At 35.8% G+C, this 18,424-nt stretch overlaps 1 protein-coding gene across 7 annotated transcripts in view; it reads left to right on the top strand.

The window, feature by feature from the left end:
• PHF3 (PHD finger protein 3) overlaps positions 1–18,424 on the top strand; it is a 50,516-nt gene that overhangs the window by 7,746 nt on the left and 24,346 nt on the right. For 2 of the 7 annotated variants that reach the window (XM_059842663.1, XM_059842661.1), the window contains exons 2-4: positions 2,703–2,971; positions 12,249–12,410; positions 13,516–15,325. In XM_059842663.1, coding sequence (XP_059698646.1) covers positions 2,728–2,971; positions 12,249–12,410; positions 13,516–15,325 — 2,216 coding nt within the window. In that variant the 5' untranslated portion in view covers positions 2,703–2,727. Of the gene's footprint in view, positions 1–2,702; positions 2,972–11,915; positions 11,992–12,248; positions 12,411–13,515; positions 15,326–18,424 lie in introns of those variants that run through there. The other 5 variants (XM_059842667.1, XM_059842664.1, XM_059842665.1 and 2 more) reach the window with 4 other exon arrangements.

Here is an 18,424-nt window from a genome sequence, read left to right as displayed (position 1 = left end):
GTATTTTTATGCAAGCCCCCTGACTCTGATGCAAAATTTAGGTAGAACTTATACTTGATCATAGGTTCGTGCTCCAGGAATAAAGCTTGCAATAAAATTCTTCTTGAATTTTCTCTGCTGGCTACTTACGTCTCATTGAAGGTGTCTGTGGCCACTGCATGTATAGCTGCTTTGGCAGTTACTTCTCAGTGCTTTTAGTGTTCTGAATGGCTACATGGTAGTCTTAAAAACTGTAGGTAATCTTTTTCTTCATCACATCACTGAAGACAGGTTAATTTCTGTCAGGGATTTTTATATCAAGAGCTAACATTCTTAAGCTTTGCTTCTTAACATTGCGTTTTATGAAGTGATCATCACTTCTTTGGGAACAACAGTATTTGAGTAACAAATATATAAATGTTCTCCTATCCAGGAAAAAAGCTTGGGATATGTTATTGTGTCTTCAAAACTTCTGCCACTTTTTAATGTTGGATGCAAAAGGTTTCTTGCATTCTCACAATATGTAGGTGTTCTATTGCAGTGTCACTGACACTTGTTAATGTCAGGGTTCACCATAATTTTATGCTGTGGCTGTTACTCTTGTGCTCATGTAATGGTAATATGAAAAAGTCTGTCATTACAGGAAGGTGCTTTAAAGTACTGTATTGGGGCATTTGTAATTATTTTCTTACTTGGAGCTACTGCATCTCTTGTAGGTTATCCTGTGTAGTATCAGATTGTTGTAACTACTTGGTATAATAATAAAAACAGATTATACAGTGCAGCATAGTACTTACTCCATTAGTTTGCTTCTTCATTTGTTGCCAGATTTGGAACTTCAGAAACCCTGTTTGCTGTTATAGGTGCTAGTTGGTGTGGTGTATATGCAGATGCACTGCATTGCTTGATAAAAGAAGTCCATTTTTTTGGTGAGAGTGCTTTCAAATTACAACTTGCTGCTGAAGTCTGTTATCTCTTTACTAAATGCATGTGATTTAGCTGAACTTTCCTTCGCTCTGGCTGCTTGGTCAGTAGAACCTTGTGTATCAGACTGCTTTGTTGTGTACAAATTGTGTGTAGAAATTGGAAAGATGACATGCTCTGCAGAGACACAGTTCTTTACCTGACCATTCAGCTTTCTTTCTTCTGAGCTGCCCTATGGGAGAAGGAAGAAAGACTGGCGTGTTTTAAAATAAAGCCCCAACAACCCAAAAACCTACAAAACCCCACAAACAAAAAAAGCCCCTAAGAAACTCCACCCAAACAAAAGGAAACACCGTTTGTGTTAAACCTGTAGTTTTTATAAATTTGTGAAATAAAATGCGCAAATAGGGTTGAAATGGTAGCAGAGCCCTTATATGTATCTGGCTAGGATATTCCCAGTTGATTGCTGAAACAGAAATGCCCCATTAATGTGTCTAAGGAAGCATACTTAATATTCTGTTAAGCATGAGTAAGTATTGGATTTATTTAGTGGCTGGTTGCTGGAATAACCATCTAGAAAGTAACTCAAGCACTGCAAACTCCAATTCTCACTTGTCATTTTCCTTTAATTAGTGTGTTCATTCTAGAAAAGTAGTTATCTCACATGGGAGAAGGAGGATGATGAAAGGAGGAGACGGGAGATATTTGTGTCCTTTTGCTGTTTCCAAAAGCTTTAACAGCCTTGTGTACCAAAACCTGGCCTTTTAGACTATCCTGCATGCCAAATTAAGCCAGGCAGTGCTGCACTGCTCCATTTTCCTTACCTGTCTGATCATATTTATTATAGTTATCTTTCTCCACTTTGAGGATATGCTAAAGCAAAACTTCCAAAGTGTTTTGCTGACCTTTTCTCCATTCTTAGTTTCCATGTTTAGTTATACATACTTAATAGTTAAGTCTTTGCTTCAGTACTTGCACTTCTGCTGCATTGCAAAGAAGATCTAGAAAATAAAGAATTGCTTGTAAAATGCAGTTGCCATCTTTGTATACAATTCCTTAGGTAGACTACTAGAATTTTGCCTAAACTTCTTTAAAACTGAAGTTTCAAAAGACTTCTCCTTTTCATGCCAGCTCAGAATTCTCATGTACTGGATTGAGATCAGATTTTCATATAAAATTTATGTAATTTTATTGACTGTATTGATCAGTGAAAAATAATAGCTATAAAACCTTGCTGTTTAAAAATACTGTCTTGCTGTGAAGTACCTGGTAGTTGTTCTTTGAACAGAAATATAGTTCTTCTCAGTAGTACACCATATTAATAGTATGGCAGGCTCTGGAACCTTCTCAGCTCCATTGATGTTAGTGGAAGCTGACCTCACATTTGTACTTTTAAAAAGAAGAAAGTCATGCTCACAGTGCTGCTGTCTCCAGGTTCACTTGTTCTTGATATCCTCCTCCTCTGGTGTCCTACCTGCTTGGGCTGGTTAAGATTTAAACAAATTTTAGAAAGAAGCTGTTTAGTTACCTTTGTTATTCACACTCTGAAGAAGTGTCAGCATTTGGATGCTGATAGAGGAGATAGGCATGGAATTTCTTTTAAAAATAATTAGGGAATTGATTTTTTGTTATGCAGTGGGCCATCCTAAGCCATTAGCAGTTTTTTATTTGTTTTTATAATTCTTAAATACCTTAAGCATTCTTTATAAAACACAAGAGCCAAAAAAATTTTCTGGTGTCTTAGATGTTTTACAATTTGTAGCTTATTTTCTTATGGTATTTTTCTTGTCTTTCTATAGGGCTGAAAGACACACAGGAGTCTTCATGGATATAGTTGATACATTTAACCATTTAATTCCTACTGAACAATTAGATGATGCCCTATTTCTAGAATCCAACCTGGAGAATGAAGTCTGTGAGGATTTTAGTACAAGTCAAAATGTCTTAGAGGATTCGCTGAAGAACATGCTCAGCGATAAGGATCCTATGCTAGGATCTGCAAGTGCCCAGTTCTGTTTGCCTGTTTTGGATAGCAATGACCCCAATTTCCAGATGCCTTGTTCTACAGGTAAATCTTACAATTTTTTAAGATTACAATTTAAAATACAGTTTCACTCTAGTACCAACCCTTTTTCATAATAGAGAAATAATAAGTTTGGATTTCTGTCGCCTTGCTGCCCTTTTTCAATGCACTTCATACATGCCTGGCATGTAAACTATGTGCAGGTCTTGTAAATTTTGTAGTGTAACAATAGAGGAAAGCTCCTTACGTGGATCAGAAGTAGCCTAGGCATTGTCTGTCAGTTTCTCCCAATGAAAGTCAAGATTTGTTTAGTGTAGGTACTGGGCCTGATCACTGAAGTCACTGGTTTGTTTAAAAAATGCTGTATTTCTGGATTAGCAGTAGGAACAGGAAAGTTACACAAATTACTGCTCTGACCTCAGGGTTAGTCTGTTAGCGCTAGGCCTTCTGCTAGCTCTTTCTGGATTCTGAGTGTTTTGCTTTGGTTGGTTTCAAGACCCTGGAATGATAATAAAATTAATTTTTTACTGTTTGGAATACTTGATTTGGAAACAATTTAGAGCAAAGTTTTCAATGAAAATAATCTCAGAATTTATTGAGGAATTTTAGAAGATTGAAAAAAAAAAAAAAACAATGATCCAATCCCTAAAATTATTAATATTTATGAAGAGTTGGAATAATTACACTGAATTTGATGCTAGAGACAAAAATATACTCTATTCTTAGTAGTGTTCTTTATTTGACTGGAAGTTTAAAAAACATAATTTTTTAGCTTCATTGTTAGAAGTGTTGTAGATTAATGCAGTTACATGATTATATCAAGATTTAGATTTTTTTAATACGGTTTATGATCTGTTTCTGAAAATCTTTATAATTTTCTTATATAGTATGTATTTTACTGTTACTAATGGACTAAATGTTCACCTTCACTAAATTAGGTGGCATTACATAATGGAAAACTGTAAATCAAAGATGATATTGATTAAGGCAATGATAAAGTGAGCTATCAAGCCAAAACAAGATAGTTGGCATTTTTTTCCTACTTCAGAAGAGCATTTTTGAGGCTATCCTTAATGCTTTGGTGTACTCTTGCAATAGTCTATTAGTCTCAATGGTATTCCTATGCATTTTTCTCTGTAACCTGTCAAATAAAAATCATATCCCTCTTAATATGCATAAGACCATATAATGTACACAATTAAACCAAATTCCCCATCACTTGCAAATTCTTTTGTTATATTTCATCCTGTGCATCCTCCAGCAAACCTGTACTGCATTTAAAATGCTTGAATTAACTCATAGGGTACAGCTGGATATTTTGGAAGGTATGGAGAAACTTTCAGGTGCTTCCTGGCACGTATTTTTCCTGAAAGTGATACTGCAATAATTAATACTATTACTCCTTAAATAATCAAAATTAATTTTAAGGTCCTTAAAAATGGTTGAATGAATGTATTTATTTGGGGGCTACTATTTCAGGCTGTGAGAAGACTAAGGGATTCAAAGCTGATTTGATTTATGAATTTAATGTTTTGTTTTTAAATCTGAAAGCACCAGTAGAGCCACATTTCAGTAAAGAAATTAAATTGTGTCATTTGGAATTAATATAGGTATACAAAAGAACATGAAATGTTCTTGTTGTTGCTTGTTCTTTGTAGGTCTTGATAAGGACTGTCCTTATTCTGACATGGTAGGACTGCAGTATGTGCTTAAAATTTTTAAGTTAAGAATAATGAGTATCAGTTCAAAGTATGGTTTCCTTGCTTGTCTTTTTTCCTTGAAAGTTCATATAGTTGTGATTTATTTGATTTGTCTGACGCTGTTGGTGATCTAACCCTGCTGATGTAGTCTGCTGGTAAGAGTGTGGTTATTCAAGATGGTAGTACCCTTCATATGAATTAAGCCATGCAAAAGCCATTTTTCCCAGTTTAGGTGGAAGCTCATCTGTACACCAAGTTCAATTTTTCTAAAAAGTAAAAAAGCATAACTCTGCTGACAAAACTTGCTTTAATGTATTCTATATTTTTCATAACCCATGCCTAGACTATTAAACAGTTTAAGAAAAGGAAAAAAGTGCTCATGGAAATTAATCCACAGGACCAGCAAAAGACAGATTTATCATATTTGATGCTTCTTGTATTGTAGAATTCTGTTTTGTAGAACTTTTAAAGTGGTGCAGATTTCATGCTACAGCTTATTGACTGCTGTGAGCAAGGAGAAGAGATAAAGGTAGTAATAGTTAAACTGAGGACAGGTGTTGTAGCTAAAATGGTAATCAGGTCTTCTAGATAATATGGAGGAGCAGAAGGCATGGCTCCCTAATACTTCTTTGAAAGCAGATTTGAGCTGAGTTCAGGAGTAGAAAACCTATGCACAAACAAACTACTATCTTTATATGCCTTTAACCCAACTGTGTAAGTGTGAAATATCTTATGTGGGCATGAGTATATGAGAAGGGCTCAATTCAGGCCTACTTCTTACCCACATGCCTACTTTCGCAAGATTGTGACATTTTCTCTACTTTATTTTGGAGATCGTGTATTTTTGTTTTCAAAAGCAAAAACTCTTCTCTCTTGCTCTTAAGTTGATTTTGAGTGTGGGTTTGCTTCCTGCTCTTTTTCTTACAGCTGCATGGACATGAGTTTTTGTTGGGAGTTTTTACTGGCCTGATCCAAAGTTGTTACTCATCAACATGTTTTGCTGAGATTTAGGGTTTATATTGCACATCATTCATCAAGAACTAAGCTTTTTGTTAATACTAAGCTCTTTTTTTGCTGAGTTACCTCTTACCTGACTGTATGTGTTGCATACTGGTAGCAATTGATTGTATGTCCTTTAGACAGCTCAAGTGCATGCCTATAAGAAATACAGGGAGATCTATTCAGAAAACACAGGTTTTGTACGTTGAATTGTAACTACATCTCTTGGGGAGAATAGTAGCATAGAATCATAGAATGATGTGGTTTGCAAGGGACCTCTAAAGGTCATCAAGTTCAGCCCCTGTGCAATGGACAGTTGTTCAACTAGATCAGGTTGCTCAGAGCCCTGTTCAACCTGACCATGAAGGTTCCCAGGCACGAGGCATCTACTGTCTCTCTGGACAACTTCTTTCAGTGTTTCACCAGCCACATAATAGAAAAAGTTCTCCCTTACATCCAATCTGAAGCTACTCTCTTTTAGTTTAAAACCATTACCCTTGTCCTGTCACTGTAGGCCTTACTAAAAGTCTGTTCTTATAAGCCCCTTTTAAGTATTAAAAGGCTGCAATGAGGTGTCCACATATTATCCGGGCCAAACAACCCCAACTCTGCCAGCCTTTCTTCAAAGGACAGGTGCTCCAGCCAATGTTTTGGCCTCCTCTGTACGTGCTTCACCAGGTCCATGCCTTTTTTGTACTGAGCATCTCAGTCGGCAGTACTGGTATATGACAAATAGAAGGATTGTGACAGTGGATGTTTGCTGCCTATCTATTGATAGGCAGAGCTATTTCAGTACCAATAAAGCAGTCTCATGTTTATCTCTTGGCAGATACCAGATTGTGCTGGATTGAGATAGTTTCTTTAGTTAGATGACAAAGTTGGTCAGACAAAGACCAGCAGAAACCAAAGACAGAACAGACCAAACTTGCTGAGCGTGCTCTGTAGTTGCCATTGAGTAACAGAATGGGGTTAGAGTAATAATATGAGGTTATCTTTTCATCTTTGATTGAATAATTGCATATTTAGAAAAGAGAACAAGATTCTTTGTGGGTGATCCTGGTTATAGCTTTGATCAGAGGTAGACATAACTCTGTGACTCTCACAAGCTGAATAGGGTAGAGGTCAAATTATGCTGAAATCCTTTTAGAATGTGTTAGTGAAGGCTGACTGCTAAACTATAAAGATGTAGTTAGGTTGCTGGTTTATGAAGTTCTGTTACCTCTGTGAATCAAGGTACAAATTATCCAAGTCTTATTCACTGCAGCTCATAGGAGCTTAGCAATTATGGAAGGCTCTTGACCTGAAGTAGGTATCAGCAGAAAGACATCATGTCGATAGTAGAAATTGGTATAACTGCTCTCCTTGCCTGTTAAAGGACAGAATTGGACAAAATGAAACTTTTGAGAAATAAATGAAATTCAAATTCTTGAAGCAGTCAGAAGTGTCACAAATCATGTTTTACGTGCCTCTCTGCTTCTTTTTGTTGGTTGGATTGGCTGATTGTTCTTACAGGCTGTGCATGACCAATGTAGAAAATTACATTGTATAGAACAGCTCTTGGCCATCTTAAATGTTTGAGTGGTGTGAGTGGGTGTTGGAAGCATACTTTGGGGTTATGTTGGTTTTTTACCTTATTGAGCAATTCATTGGTAAGAAGTGGAAACTCTGAAGTTTAGAGTATGACAGAACTCTTTTAAGAGCAACACACTTATTTCAACTTTGAATGGTACCCTAGTGATAGGTTTTCTGTTTTGTTCTGTTCTTGCTGGAAGACATGCTAGAAGCTTATCTACCTGTGAACATAGCAGGTCATACTGGTTGCATGCCAGTGAGCTAAATAATTTAGCATTCATACTAAAGTGGTAATTCTTGGTAAATTGAATTGGTAGTGACGAACAGTGTAGCTTTTCGGGATGCCATTTACTGGGGTAGTTTGATTTGTTATAATACAGGGAATGGAATTTTAATTGCATATCATCTGGAGACATTTCTAGATTTCATATTAAGATCAAGCTTTTAACTAATTTAGTTTATGGGTATGTTTATCAAATTGGGTACTTACCATAAATGATAAAGAAGAATCCTGTAAGAATCACAAAATGTACAAAATGTGTTAGGGACATCTTATTAATTGCCCTTTTTATTCTGTCCCTCTGGATTGCTGCTGGGAAATTTTTTCCCTAAAGTACAGCCTGCTTTTTCTAGTTTTTGCCTGTGTTTTCATGAGTATTGTTAAAAGCAGCATTACCTCTGCTAAAAACATTATTACTTACTGAGTCTTGGAAGCCAAACCAATTTTTCTGACTACAAATACTCTTTCCTTTTGCTGGCATGATGTCTGGCTGTGTTAGGCATTTTGGGCTTTTTTCACTAAAACCAAATGTACATGTATTTTTCCTCCTACATTTGAAGAAATTTTGAATGTAACTTTGAGATTCCAGAATTTGGTTTACAGTTGTTTCTCTCAGTTTTTTTACCTCTTTATGCCTTTCTTCTTCCAAACTGTCCATATGAACAGCTACACAGTGTTTTATGACCAAGGTAGTAACTTTTCTGTATAAAATTTAAATTTATTGTATTGGTGTTGAGAACCTGGGGAATATTTATTTTGTGCCTTTTTCTGTTTGTGGGTGGCAAACTACCTATATTTCCCAGTGTAGGTCCTTTTGAAGTATTTAGTTATGCCTTTGGATCAGTTTCATGGGTGGAAAGAGGTTGGATCTGTACTAAGATTTGCAAAGCAATTTAGATTAGCTCTCTGATTTTTAAATACATGAAGACTCCCTGTTTAATAAAATTAATTAATTTACATTAAAGTGCACGGTTTGATGTGTTGTTTTTACTTCGTTGTTGAAATTTGGTTTTCTGCTCCTTATTTCCAATGTAACAGGCTTGTGTCACTAAAAAAACCTTATTCAGTAAGCTTGTGATGTAGCTCCATCTTTTTAATAAAATGGGCGTGAAGTCCTCTGTCAAGATACATGCTGTATTAAGTTTATTTATCCAAGTTGATTTTCATATATCTTTATTCTTAAGACTGTAAAATTGCCTCTTAACAATGCAGACGTTAAAGGAGAGTGGGAGCAAGTGTTTAGTTAATAGTTCATGTTACTTACTGTGGTTCTTTTCTTGCACTGGACAGTCAGCTCAAGGTACTTGCAGGCAAATTCTCTGTTCAATGGGTTATAGGCAAACTTTTGTAAAACAGTTTGGGTTTGATGTTTCCTTATGTAAGTTATGCCATCAGTCACGTAATTTCTCTTGAAAATGTATCTTCTTTTAACAGAAAGTATTTTTAATCTTGTTTCTTGAACATATGCATCACAAATGTCAATAGAAAAAAGGTTTCTCATAGAAAGTATACCATCCTCATTTATGATCTTGAGACTTACTGACAGAATATCACTATCTTTATATGTTTGGTTGTTCACTGGAGTTTATTAGCTCTTCTGAAGGCTTACCTAGACAAGTTCGTTACTGCTTTAGACTGTAACTGTTCTTTTCATTGAAGAATTATGTTACATCTCTGTGTTGTTATTCCCATGTAATGCAGAAATTTTGCAGTGTTCAACCATTTCCATATGATCTGTGATGCTTGTATGGAATCTATTGTGGATTTGCACATTCCTGCCATTAGTGTGATTCAGCTGGACATAGCATTTTACAGCAGTGCAAGGCAGAAGCAACAGTGATATTCTGTTCGGTGTGGTTACCTAAGCAAAAGAAATCCAGGGCTAACATCTACAGAGAAGAAATTTATTTCTACACTTGATATTTACCTTTGTCAGTGTGTCAAAAAACTGAGTATTTCTGTCTTAGTTGTGGCTGAAAATAATGGAGGAGAGTCTTATGTTAATAAAAATAAAGATTTATAAACATCATAGTTTTTGATGATGTATTTAGGGGTGTTTCATTCTCCTTACCTCCTCTTTCACCAGAAAGTAAGGCTTGTTTTCTTAAGTTTTGCATTGCTAAAAAATTAAAAAAATGTTCATGCTTTTGTTTTAGCATGGGGAAAACATTGCTTTAAATTTGCAAGTAGACTGTTTTTACTGAATGTTGTTCTGTTATGGTATGACATATATAAAAGTGAGTCAGTAGTACAGCCCAGCAGTCTGGAAGTTTAGATACTTTGCAAGTAATGGAGAAATTCAAAATAGTAAGGTGAAGGTCAGTGGTGCCTTTTCCAGTATAAATATGTTGAATGTGACTTGTACTTTTCTTATTTGCAATCTGTTCAGTTGTACACTGGTGTACAATTCTTCTATTCAAATAAGTTCTTTCTTTATTCCTTTTTTATTTTTTCCTATTTTATTTTTTAAATTTCTATACTTGATGCTGAGATAATCTTTAGATATTTGTTACTAAGATCATCTCTGCTTTTTTTGTTCTTTCTGGCTTTGCTTTTGTTGGTTTACCTTTCCTAGGGTTGTTTCTTTACCTCCACTACTCCTTCATAATTTACTTTTCTAGTCTTCTTAGTATCTATTGCTGTTCTCTGTCATTTTTCTCTTCCCAGCAGGGTCTGTGTGGAATGCTCCTCATCAGGGGCCTCATGAGACTGTCTTTACTAGCTGAGTTGTAGCTCAGGTGGTTTGAAATTAGCAAGATTCTGTGCTTCAGTTCCTCTGTAAAATTAAAGCTACAGCACAGAGTCTTGTAAGTATGAAAATACTTTAATTCTAATATTTCTCATTGTCTGTCAGTAATGGACTGAATGTGTCTCTTGTTATTAATAGAGGAGGGTGTAGAAGTTCCGTAACTTGAGCGAGAGCGTTGTAAAGCCCAAGACTAATGTTAGCCCTTTAATATACTCCAGAGTTATTACAGAAGCTGTCCTAGTAGTTTTTATTTTTCATGCTGTCTTCAATAGTTTAGTAATTTAGTTCTCACAGAAAGAACAGAAGTGGAACAGTCTGTTCCCAAAAACCAGTTTGTGTTTTGCAGGAACACTATGAAAAAGCAAATACCAAAGTGCGGAGCTGCTGGGAGGATATAATCTTGAGAACACAAGAATGGGCAGCTGGAGTTAGAGTGAGGTTCAGGAAACCTCATTCAGGTTTCCATCTTAGACAATGGCCAGTATTAGATATTTACTGGGAAAATGTCTAATAGGGCAGTTGCAATGTAATTTTTTTGCCAGTGTGTCCAGTATGTAGCTTATAGCAAATTAGTGATTAAGGAACACTCTTGAGTGGAGTAAGACCAAATTTATCAGCCTCATGCACCTTGCATGTGTTATCTGTATGTTTGTAAACACACACAGATACAAAGGTGGCTCTGTGGATTGGAGAGTTTAAGTGGACAGTAATTTCCACAAGCACTTTTCCTTGTAACTGATGTGTACAATGCAGTAACTAAAAATAATGGTTAAAATAAAATAAATGACCATAAACTGTTAGCTTAAGAAACTCCTAGCTTTCAGCTCCTGGCACCCATCTGATTATAGAGGTTCAGAATGCTGATTGCTTGGTGCCATGATTGGCCTTCCTTAAGAGGCCAATAAAAAACTTTCTAATATTTGAAATTCTAACATGTTAGTTGGTTACTTTATTTTTTCATTGTTTTTCAGAATTGCAGTAATATCAAACTTGAGAAGGACCAGGAGTTGACAGATTTTCTGAGCTGGTCTAAAAATTCTAACAATTTTTAATTTAACTTCTTGCTTTTTTTACTTTTCTGATCAATGTGTTAATTTATATAATTTTTAAGTAAGCAGTTTTTAGAAATTTTTAGATATATGTGTCATGTGAGTTTATCTTAAAAATGCTTCAAGGTTTGTGTCTTAGTAGTGAAAAACAGGCATACTTGATTGTTTGGAGTTCTCTGTTATATTTGTTAGACTTTCCTATGTGTTTTACAAAGTCACTTGGGTGTTTGGCTTGATCTCACAAATTTTGCATCCCATGGGGACCAGGATTCATTAATCACACATAGAATCTTTGAGTAGGAGAGGCTACCACTACAAGAACCAAATTTAGAGCAAGTGAGGAGAATGGCTGGTGTAATGACTGCCTCTTAGGAAACCTGTTTTCAGGAGCAACATCTGGGACCTTTCTCAGATTAGTGGAGGATAGGAGTTCATCAATGACAATGTTCCCTGTCTCTCCTGAGAGGTTAAGTGCTTGCTGCACTTAAAGCTCTTCCAGAAAGACATTACAGGCACAGATATGTGATATGGGTAGGGCTGAGAATTTTAAAATGGTATCCTGTCAGAAAACTGTGATTTTTACACTCTGCACTTCTGGATCAGCTCTTTCTGCTGTTTACCTTTCTTCACTTTTTCTTAGGTGGGAAGGGACAGTGAGGGGCAGCTGATCCTCTAAGACTGGGGACCTTCCTGTGGCAAAAAAACCCAATAAAAATGTGAGTCCACAAAAAGCTATGAGGACTATCTACAGAAGTTTTAAGCTGTGGGTGATAGCTTCTTCTACACTGAAACTGCCTCATGTGGGAATTTTCTGTCCTTTTGTTCTTCTTTTTTTTTCTCTTTTGCTTCATTTCAGATGGCCAGTTTATTTATTCTTTAATGTCTTCTCCCCTGTCTTGCTCAGCATTATAGCTGCAACACTTTTTGATAATTTTAAGTTTTAGGCTCTTTCTTGTTTGTTTGTTTTTTCCAGTTACTGGTCTTGATGATACTATGGATGAAGAAGGAGTTAAAGAGAGTGGTAATGACACCATTGATGACGATGAGCTTGCTTTACCTAGTAGGAATTTGAGAAGCCGTGCTGAAGAAGCATCAGTCACATCACCAAGGAAATCACCACGTTTAATGGCACAAGGTGATTATAGATTGTGTTTGAAGTAAATCAAATCTTTAAAATCCCACCCCCAACATCTATAAATTTAACTTGGTTGTGTGAATTCCAATATAGAAAATTCCTTTTTCATGCACTGCAGGTAGAAGCTGGCATCCATAGGGTATGAGCCAATTAGAATTCCTCTTTAATAAATACTTAGTGTCTTGCTTATGGTCATTAAGCTAATTTTTGAGATTTTGATCCTTTTACATACATAATATTAATAATGTGTTTCTTCACCAACAAAAGCATGATGGAGTTGCCAAACAGCATTGGAATATTAGGTTAGCGTGTCTGTATTTCCAGTTAAAGTTTTGATTCTATTTTTATTTGCATATTCTCTTTTTACTTTAAATTAGGTTATAGTAATTGCAGTCAGACAGTCTTTAATCAAAATATCTCAAGATACTTAATATTTTATTAAAATATTTTAATTCTTTCTGTTAGCTAATTTATCATAGTTATGGGTTTTCTAACTTGTTGAACTGGAGTTATTTACTGCTCTGCTTTTGTCCCCTATAGAGCAAGTTGAGTTAAAAAGATAAAATTATTTAATATGGCGATGAGAATTTAAATAAGAGCCTGTGGTACAAAGCTGGTGATTATGCTGTTTAGGAAGCCCCTGGAATGCTTACTTGTTTAGAAAATATAAAAGTTGTCATCAGGTGAGAATGTGACTGGATCTCAGATTTGTAGACTGTTCTCTAAAAGATTTTTAAACTTCAGTTATATTTCTAATCACAATATAGCTTGTGCAGTTTTTGTTTAAGGTATAAAAGGTTGAGAGGTAGAAAAGCAGAGTTAGTTTTGATTGTCTTTCTATCATCGCTTGTGATTTGTATGTACTAAGAAATTCTGTAGCTTTTAGAATAATGGGATTTTACATCCAAACTATGTCAGTGTAAACTTGAAATGCAAGTAATTTAGTTTTGGGGGGGCTTTTAAGTTTAGTAAATAACTAAGTCTTAAGTCCTCTTTGTATCCAGTAAGCTAAATTGGGGTAAGTCACTTTTATGCTAGGCAAATCCTGTATTTGCAAAAAAGAAGGAAGCAAAGTAGCTAAGAGATTTTCTTTTTCCCTTCCTAGAAACAGTACGGAGTCTGCGGCAGAGCACGCTAGCCAAGCGTTCGAATGTTGCTCCTCCTCTTAATACCAAGAAATCATCTGTAAAAAGTGGATCTGCTCCAAAAAATGGACAGAAACAAGAGAGAAGTCCAGTTAAAGAGACAGATGCTGCTGCACGCTTGAAAACGGAGCAGCCTAGGGAGGTTAGGCGTAGTACAAGACGATCAGGACAGGTGGAAGGAACAGCAGCAGCAGTAACAGCATCCCAAAGTAATACAAAATGTCTGCCTGGTCCTGAAGATGTGAAAGAAATAAAGTCTGAAACCCGTGAGCAGGCAAAAGTTGAAGAAACATCCCAAGAGTTAAGTTGTGCTAGTTTAACAGAACCCTGTTCTTCTTTTCCTGGGGAAACAAAGGAAATAGTAGAGGTTGTAATGAACACTGATTCTGGGAGTGCTGAATCAGTTTGTTCAGTATCTGCAGATACTGAAATGATTCCAGTTAAAAATGAAACAAGTGATGTGATTGATTCAATGGGCTTGGAAAATTCTTCAGAAGAAAAGACTGATAATAAAGCAGAGGAATCAGAGAAAGCAGAAGAACATAATCAAATTGAAATAACTGGAAAAGATAATGATTCATCCAGTGCTTGCTTGAGTACAGATGAAATTTGTGAGACCTTTTCAAATTCGTCCAGTTCTGTGAAAGATAGGGTTGATTGCAGTTCAGGTTCCCACAATGTGGAAGTTCTTGATGAAAATACATTGTCAGTAAAGGAATGTGTAACAGAAGCTGGAGGTGATGACAAGGGAATGGAGAAAACTGAAGCTCCATCTGAGAAACTATTAGACAGTACAGACTGTGATAATAAAGACTTGAAAAGCAGAGAGTTTACTTCTGCTGACCCAGGAAATAGCATTTTAGAAAGCACTGATGTTGACCAGTCAAGCCAAAATGTACAGCAGCAGATTAGCAGTACTAAAGTAGAAGGCCCAGAGGCATCAAAATTTCAGGATGATGAGAAACAAATTGTTATTTCAACAAAATGTGAAAAGAACACTAGGCCCCGGCAGAGTAAATCTGTAGTACAGAATAAACAAAATCTGACTGCAAGTACTCGGCAGAAATCAGCACAAGAAGAAATGACACGGTCAAGAACAAGAGCTGGTGTTGCTGATTCCGGCCTTCACAGTCCCTCTTCAGCAAGTCTGAAGCGAAATGCAGATGAGCAAGAGAGTCATCAGCATCCAAATAACCCAGTTAAAATCAGAAAGAAACAGTCTGATCTGGGTTTGAAAGCAAAAAGTAGTGTTTCAGGGGTGACTGTAAAAAAACAGACCAACACAAAGCTAAAGAAAATACCCCGAGTCCAGGCTTCTGGGCAAGCCCAGAAGTTACCAGTTCAAAAAACAAGTGAGAAATCTCCTACTCATCAAAGCTGTTCTAAAGATACCCACCACTCTACGCATTCATTGTCAGGTCATGTTTCACATCCTGGTCAGAAGCAAGCCAGCAAACACCAACTTGCAACTGGGCTAAAAGCAAATAACTCTGCAAAGGAAGAGGCAGAGATTAAAGATCCCTCTGTTGTAGAACATCTGAAGGAGGATGATAAGGAAAAAAACAAGTCAAAAAGAAATGATAGGAATGTCCAACCTCGCCAGAGAAGAAGTAGCAAAAGTCTTTCACTTGATGAACCTCCGTTATTCATTCCAGATAACATTTCAACTGTTAAAAAGGAAGGCTTGGAACATACCTCTGCTAGTGAAAGCAAACACATTTGGGTGCCCAGCAAGCAGTGTGGCTTTTGCAAAAAGCCACATGGCAACAGGTGTGTGTGGCAGTGTGTTTCAGGAATTGATTACTGGTCTGGGAAGCTAATTTTTTTCCTTCCACCAAATGTTTTACGCTGCTCATGCCAAAACAGAGTCCTAGTCTGGCAATACAAGTCTGTATGTCATACAGTCAGTTAATTTCTTTTGCACTCATACACTTCTTTTCAGTCATTTAAACAGAGCATTAGAAACTAGTTTGGCCCAAAAGTTTGAATACAGATGTTTTATTATATGAGTACATATTTTGATGACTGTATAATTCTTCTATGCTGTTTAATTATGCACTTTAAGCTTGGTTTTTTTTCATAGAAAAAAGATTAGATACCTGTGTTTCGGGTTGTCATTCCTTCTTTACAGAATCCTCTTAAGTGGAAGGATCACCATAAACTAAAAAAATCAAATAGTTGTTTGCATGTGACTTTTATCTGGTATAGGTCCAATTCTAATAGTAGAGACACAGAGATTTTTTTTTTTCACTTTGTGTAATCAGTGCCCTGAGGTTTCATGTAACTGTCATTAAGTAATTACTAGGGAGGAGAGGAAGAAGAATGTGGAAAAAAAACTCTCAAAAATTCCCACAGCATATCTGAAATTACCTTAAAACTTAATAATGAGTTTGCATCTGAAGTTGATAATATCCCTCTGTGGCAAAACTTGTTCTACACAGTAAGTGAGCTGAAAAAGACCATTGGGTTTCACTAATGATCTGTTAGTCCAAGAATAAGAATTCCTTTATTACACATACTGTGTTTTAATATTGAAGTATTTTTTTGTTGCTCTTCTACCTGCTAGCCTAGTTTTTGTTTTTTTAATGTCAAATTGAAGATATTTGTGATTAGCTTATGTGAGAGAAAGTTTTAATAGTACTTTATAACGATTGTGCTTTAGAACTCCATACATCAGAATGAAATATGGAACAATTATCTTTGGCACCTGAGGGGTTTTTTTTTCCATTAGTCTGTATCTAAGAAGCCCTTCTGAGCTTTATTGACTCATTGTATCGTATTTGAAAAACAAATACATGAAAATTCATTTGCTGTACAGCTGCAGTAACTGCATCATTGTGGACTACTAATAGAATTAATAAGAGGTTTGCTCTGCTTGGTTGCTGAGGATTACCTGATTGAAGGGATGCTCAAATTTAGTTCCATGTGGTTTTGTGTTTTAAAAAAAAATCCTTTTATTTTTACGACTCATATCATGTCTTTGTAAGAGTGCTTAATTTTAAGCAGGTTGCATTTCCTTAGTTTTTGTCATCTTAGGCATTACCATGACAGTAAAACTGTATGAGTAGCCTGTATTTCAGTGCATTGTTTACATCCCAAAAGGCTTCTTTCTGAATAAAAAATGCTTCTGTAGATATTTTTAAATTAAAATATGATATTTGGAATTTAATCTACTTGGTAGCTGTTAAGAATGCAGCTTTGACTTGAACTTGTGCTATATTCTTTCTATTTTTGCTAATATTTTAAGCATTCTGTAGTTTGGGTTTTTTTCAATGTCTTTTTAGAGTTTAGAAAGTCTTAATTTTTATTACTAAATGGATCTAACCAGTGTGGGAATATGTGGCAGTTACTCAGTTAAATCTACTTATTTTAGTTTATAAAGTCAAAGTAGCATTACAGAAGATACAGGGATACACATCAGTATAGGATTGAATTCAACAAAGCCAATTTTGCATTTCCAGTTCTTACTGCTGCCAGAAGAATAAAATAGTGTCTGAATCACCAGCTGAGGTTGGATTGAGACAGCCCATGAGTTGCCACAGATGGTAATTATGGGTATCATCAGTTTTGTAATGTTAGTCTTCAATGTTTTAGGCTTTTTGTGTTGGAATTGTGTTACTTTTTGTCTGCATAGCAAAACTGTTGACACAACCAGCACTTTCAGCAGAAGATAACCAGATTTGCTAAACATAGAGAGATTTTTAGCACATAAACACAGAATTTTTGTAGATAAAACAAAAAGAGAGAGAGAGACTCAGTAGTGTAATAAGGAAACTTGCATTATTGCGCTTCATGCCTAATAACAGAAAATTTAAGACTGTCAGTGCATGACTTTTTTTTTTATTACTAATCTAAGTAATAAAGTTTTAATTTTTTCAGATTACTTTACTTGTCTTGTGCTACAAATAACTTAAACCTTGCAGATTCACTTGCTATTATTAAGATACCTGAGGAAGCAAAACTTGTATCTCCTGTGCTTTGACATTTTGTCCTAATTTAATTATTAGAGCAAGAAAAAGAAAGTACTTCTAATACAGTGCAAAAGAGAAGAAGTGTATGATGATGAATTTGAATTCTCTCTCTTGGAAACCCATCAAAACTATCAACATTTACTGTAATGAAAAGGGAATTTTAGTTTGCTGTTTGGACTACTTTTCAAGGAATTTTTGTTTCTCTTTTGAAACCACCTAGCTGGTCCCTCTTACCCTTTTTTCTCATTGTATAAGAGAAAATGAGAAAGTGTAAGACACAAATGCTGTAAAATGGCTGTATGTTCAAGAAATGTCAAAGGCAGAACTAAGATCTGAAACAACATTTTTGTTTATAGCTCTATGAGAGTTTCAGTTTTGGAAATTTTATTCAATGCTACGGTCAAAATTGCTTTTAGGAAGAGAAGTTAAACTGAAGTTGCGGCCTCAAACTGGGGTGTAATTTGCCAAGAGCTTTGCAGGATGTCATGTTAAAGTAATATTTAAAATGCAGGATGCAGAGTAGTAGTCACTAGAAGCTTTGTGTATTCCCTCTAATAAATGTAAAGCCACTTGTTGTTATTGTAATACCAGGCTTTGGAGAATTGATTCAGGTTGAAGGTAATGCGTGGAAATTGTGGCATCAGCTTTCTTTGTGTACAGAATTCCCAAAGGACGATGCTTTCATAGGCCTTAACTGACCAGAGTAATTTTACTCTGCCTGTTAGATCAGGAGTAGAAGAATGGTACTTCAATGTTGTTTTATTTCAGATCAACATATGGCAAATGGAGTAAATTTATATCTTTAGGAATCCATGCAGTAATTTGCTGGCCACGTGCAAAGTCATAGTACGCTTACCTTGAATTGCAGATACAGTGGGTTTGGGAAAGGAGGACTTCT

This window comes from Haemorhous mexicanus, chromosome 3 (genome assembly GCF_027477595.1).
Source record: "Haemorhous mexicanus isolate bHaeMex1 chromosome 3, bHaeMex1.pri, whole genome shotgun sequence".
NCBI classification, from domain to species: Eukaryota; Metazoa; Chordata; class Aves; order Passeriformes; family Fringillidae; genus Haemorhous; species Haemorhous mexicanus.
The sequence above is the reverse complement of the archived record's forward strand: the minus strand, read 5'-3'. Positions and strand labels throughout refer to the sequence as shown.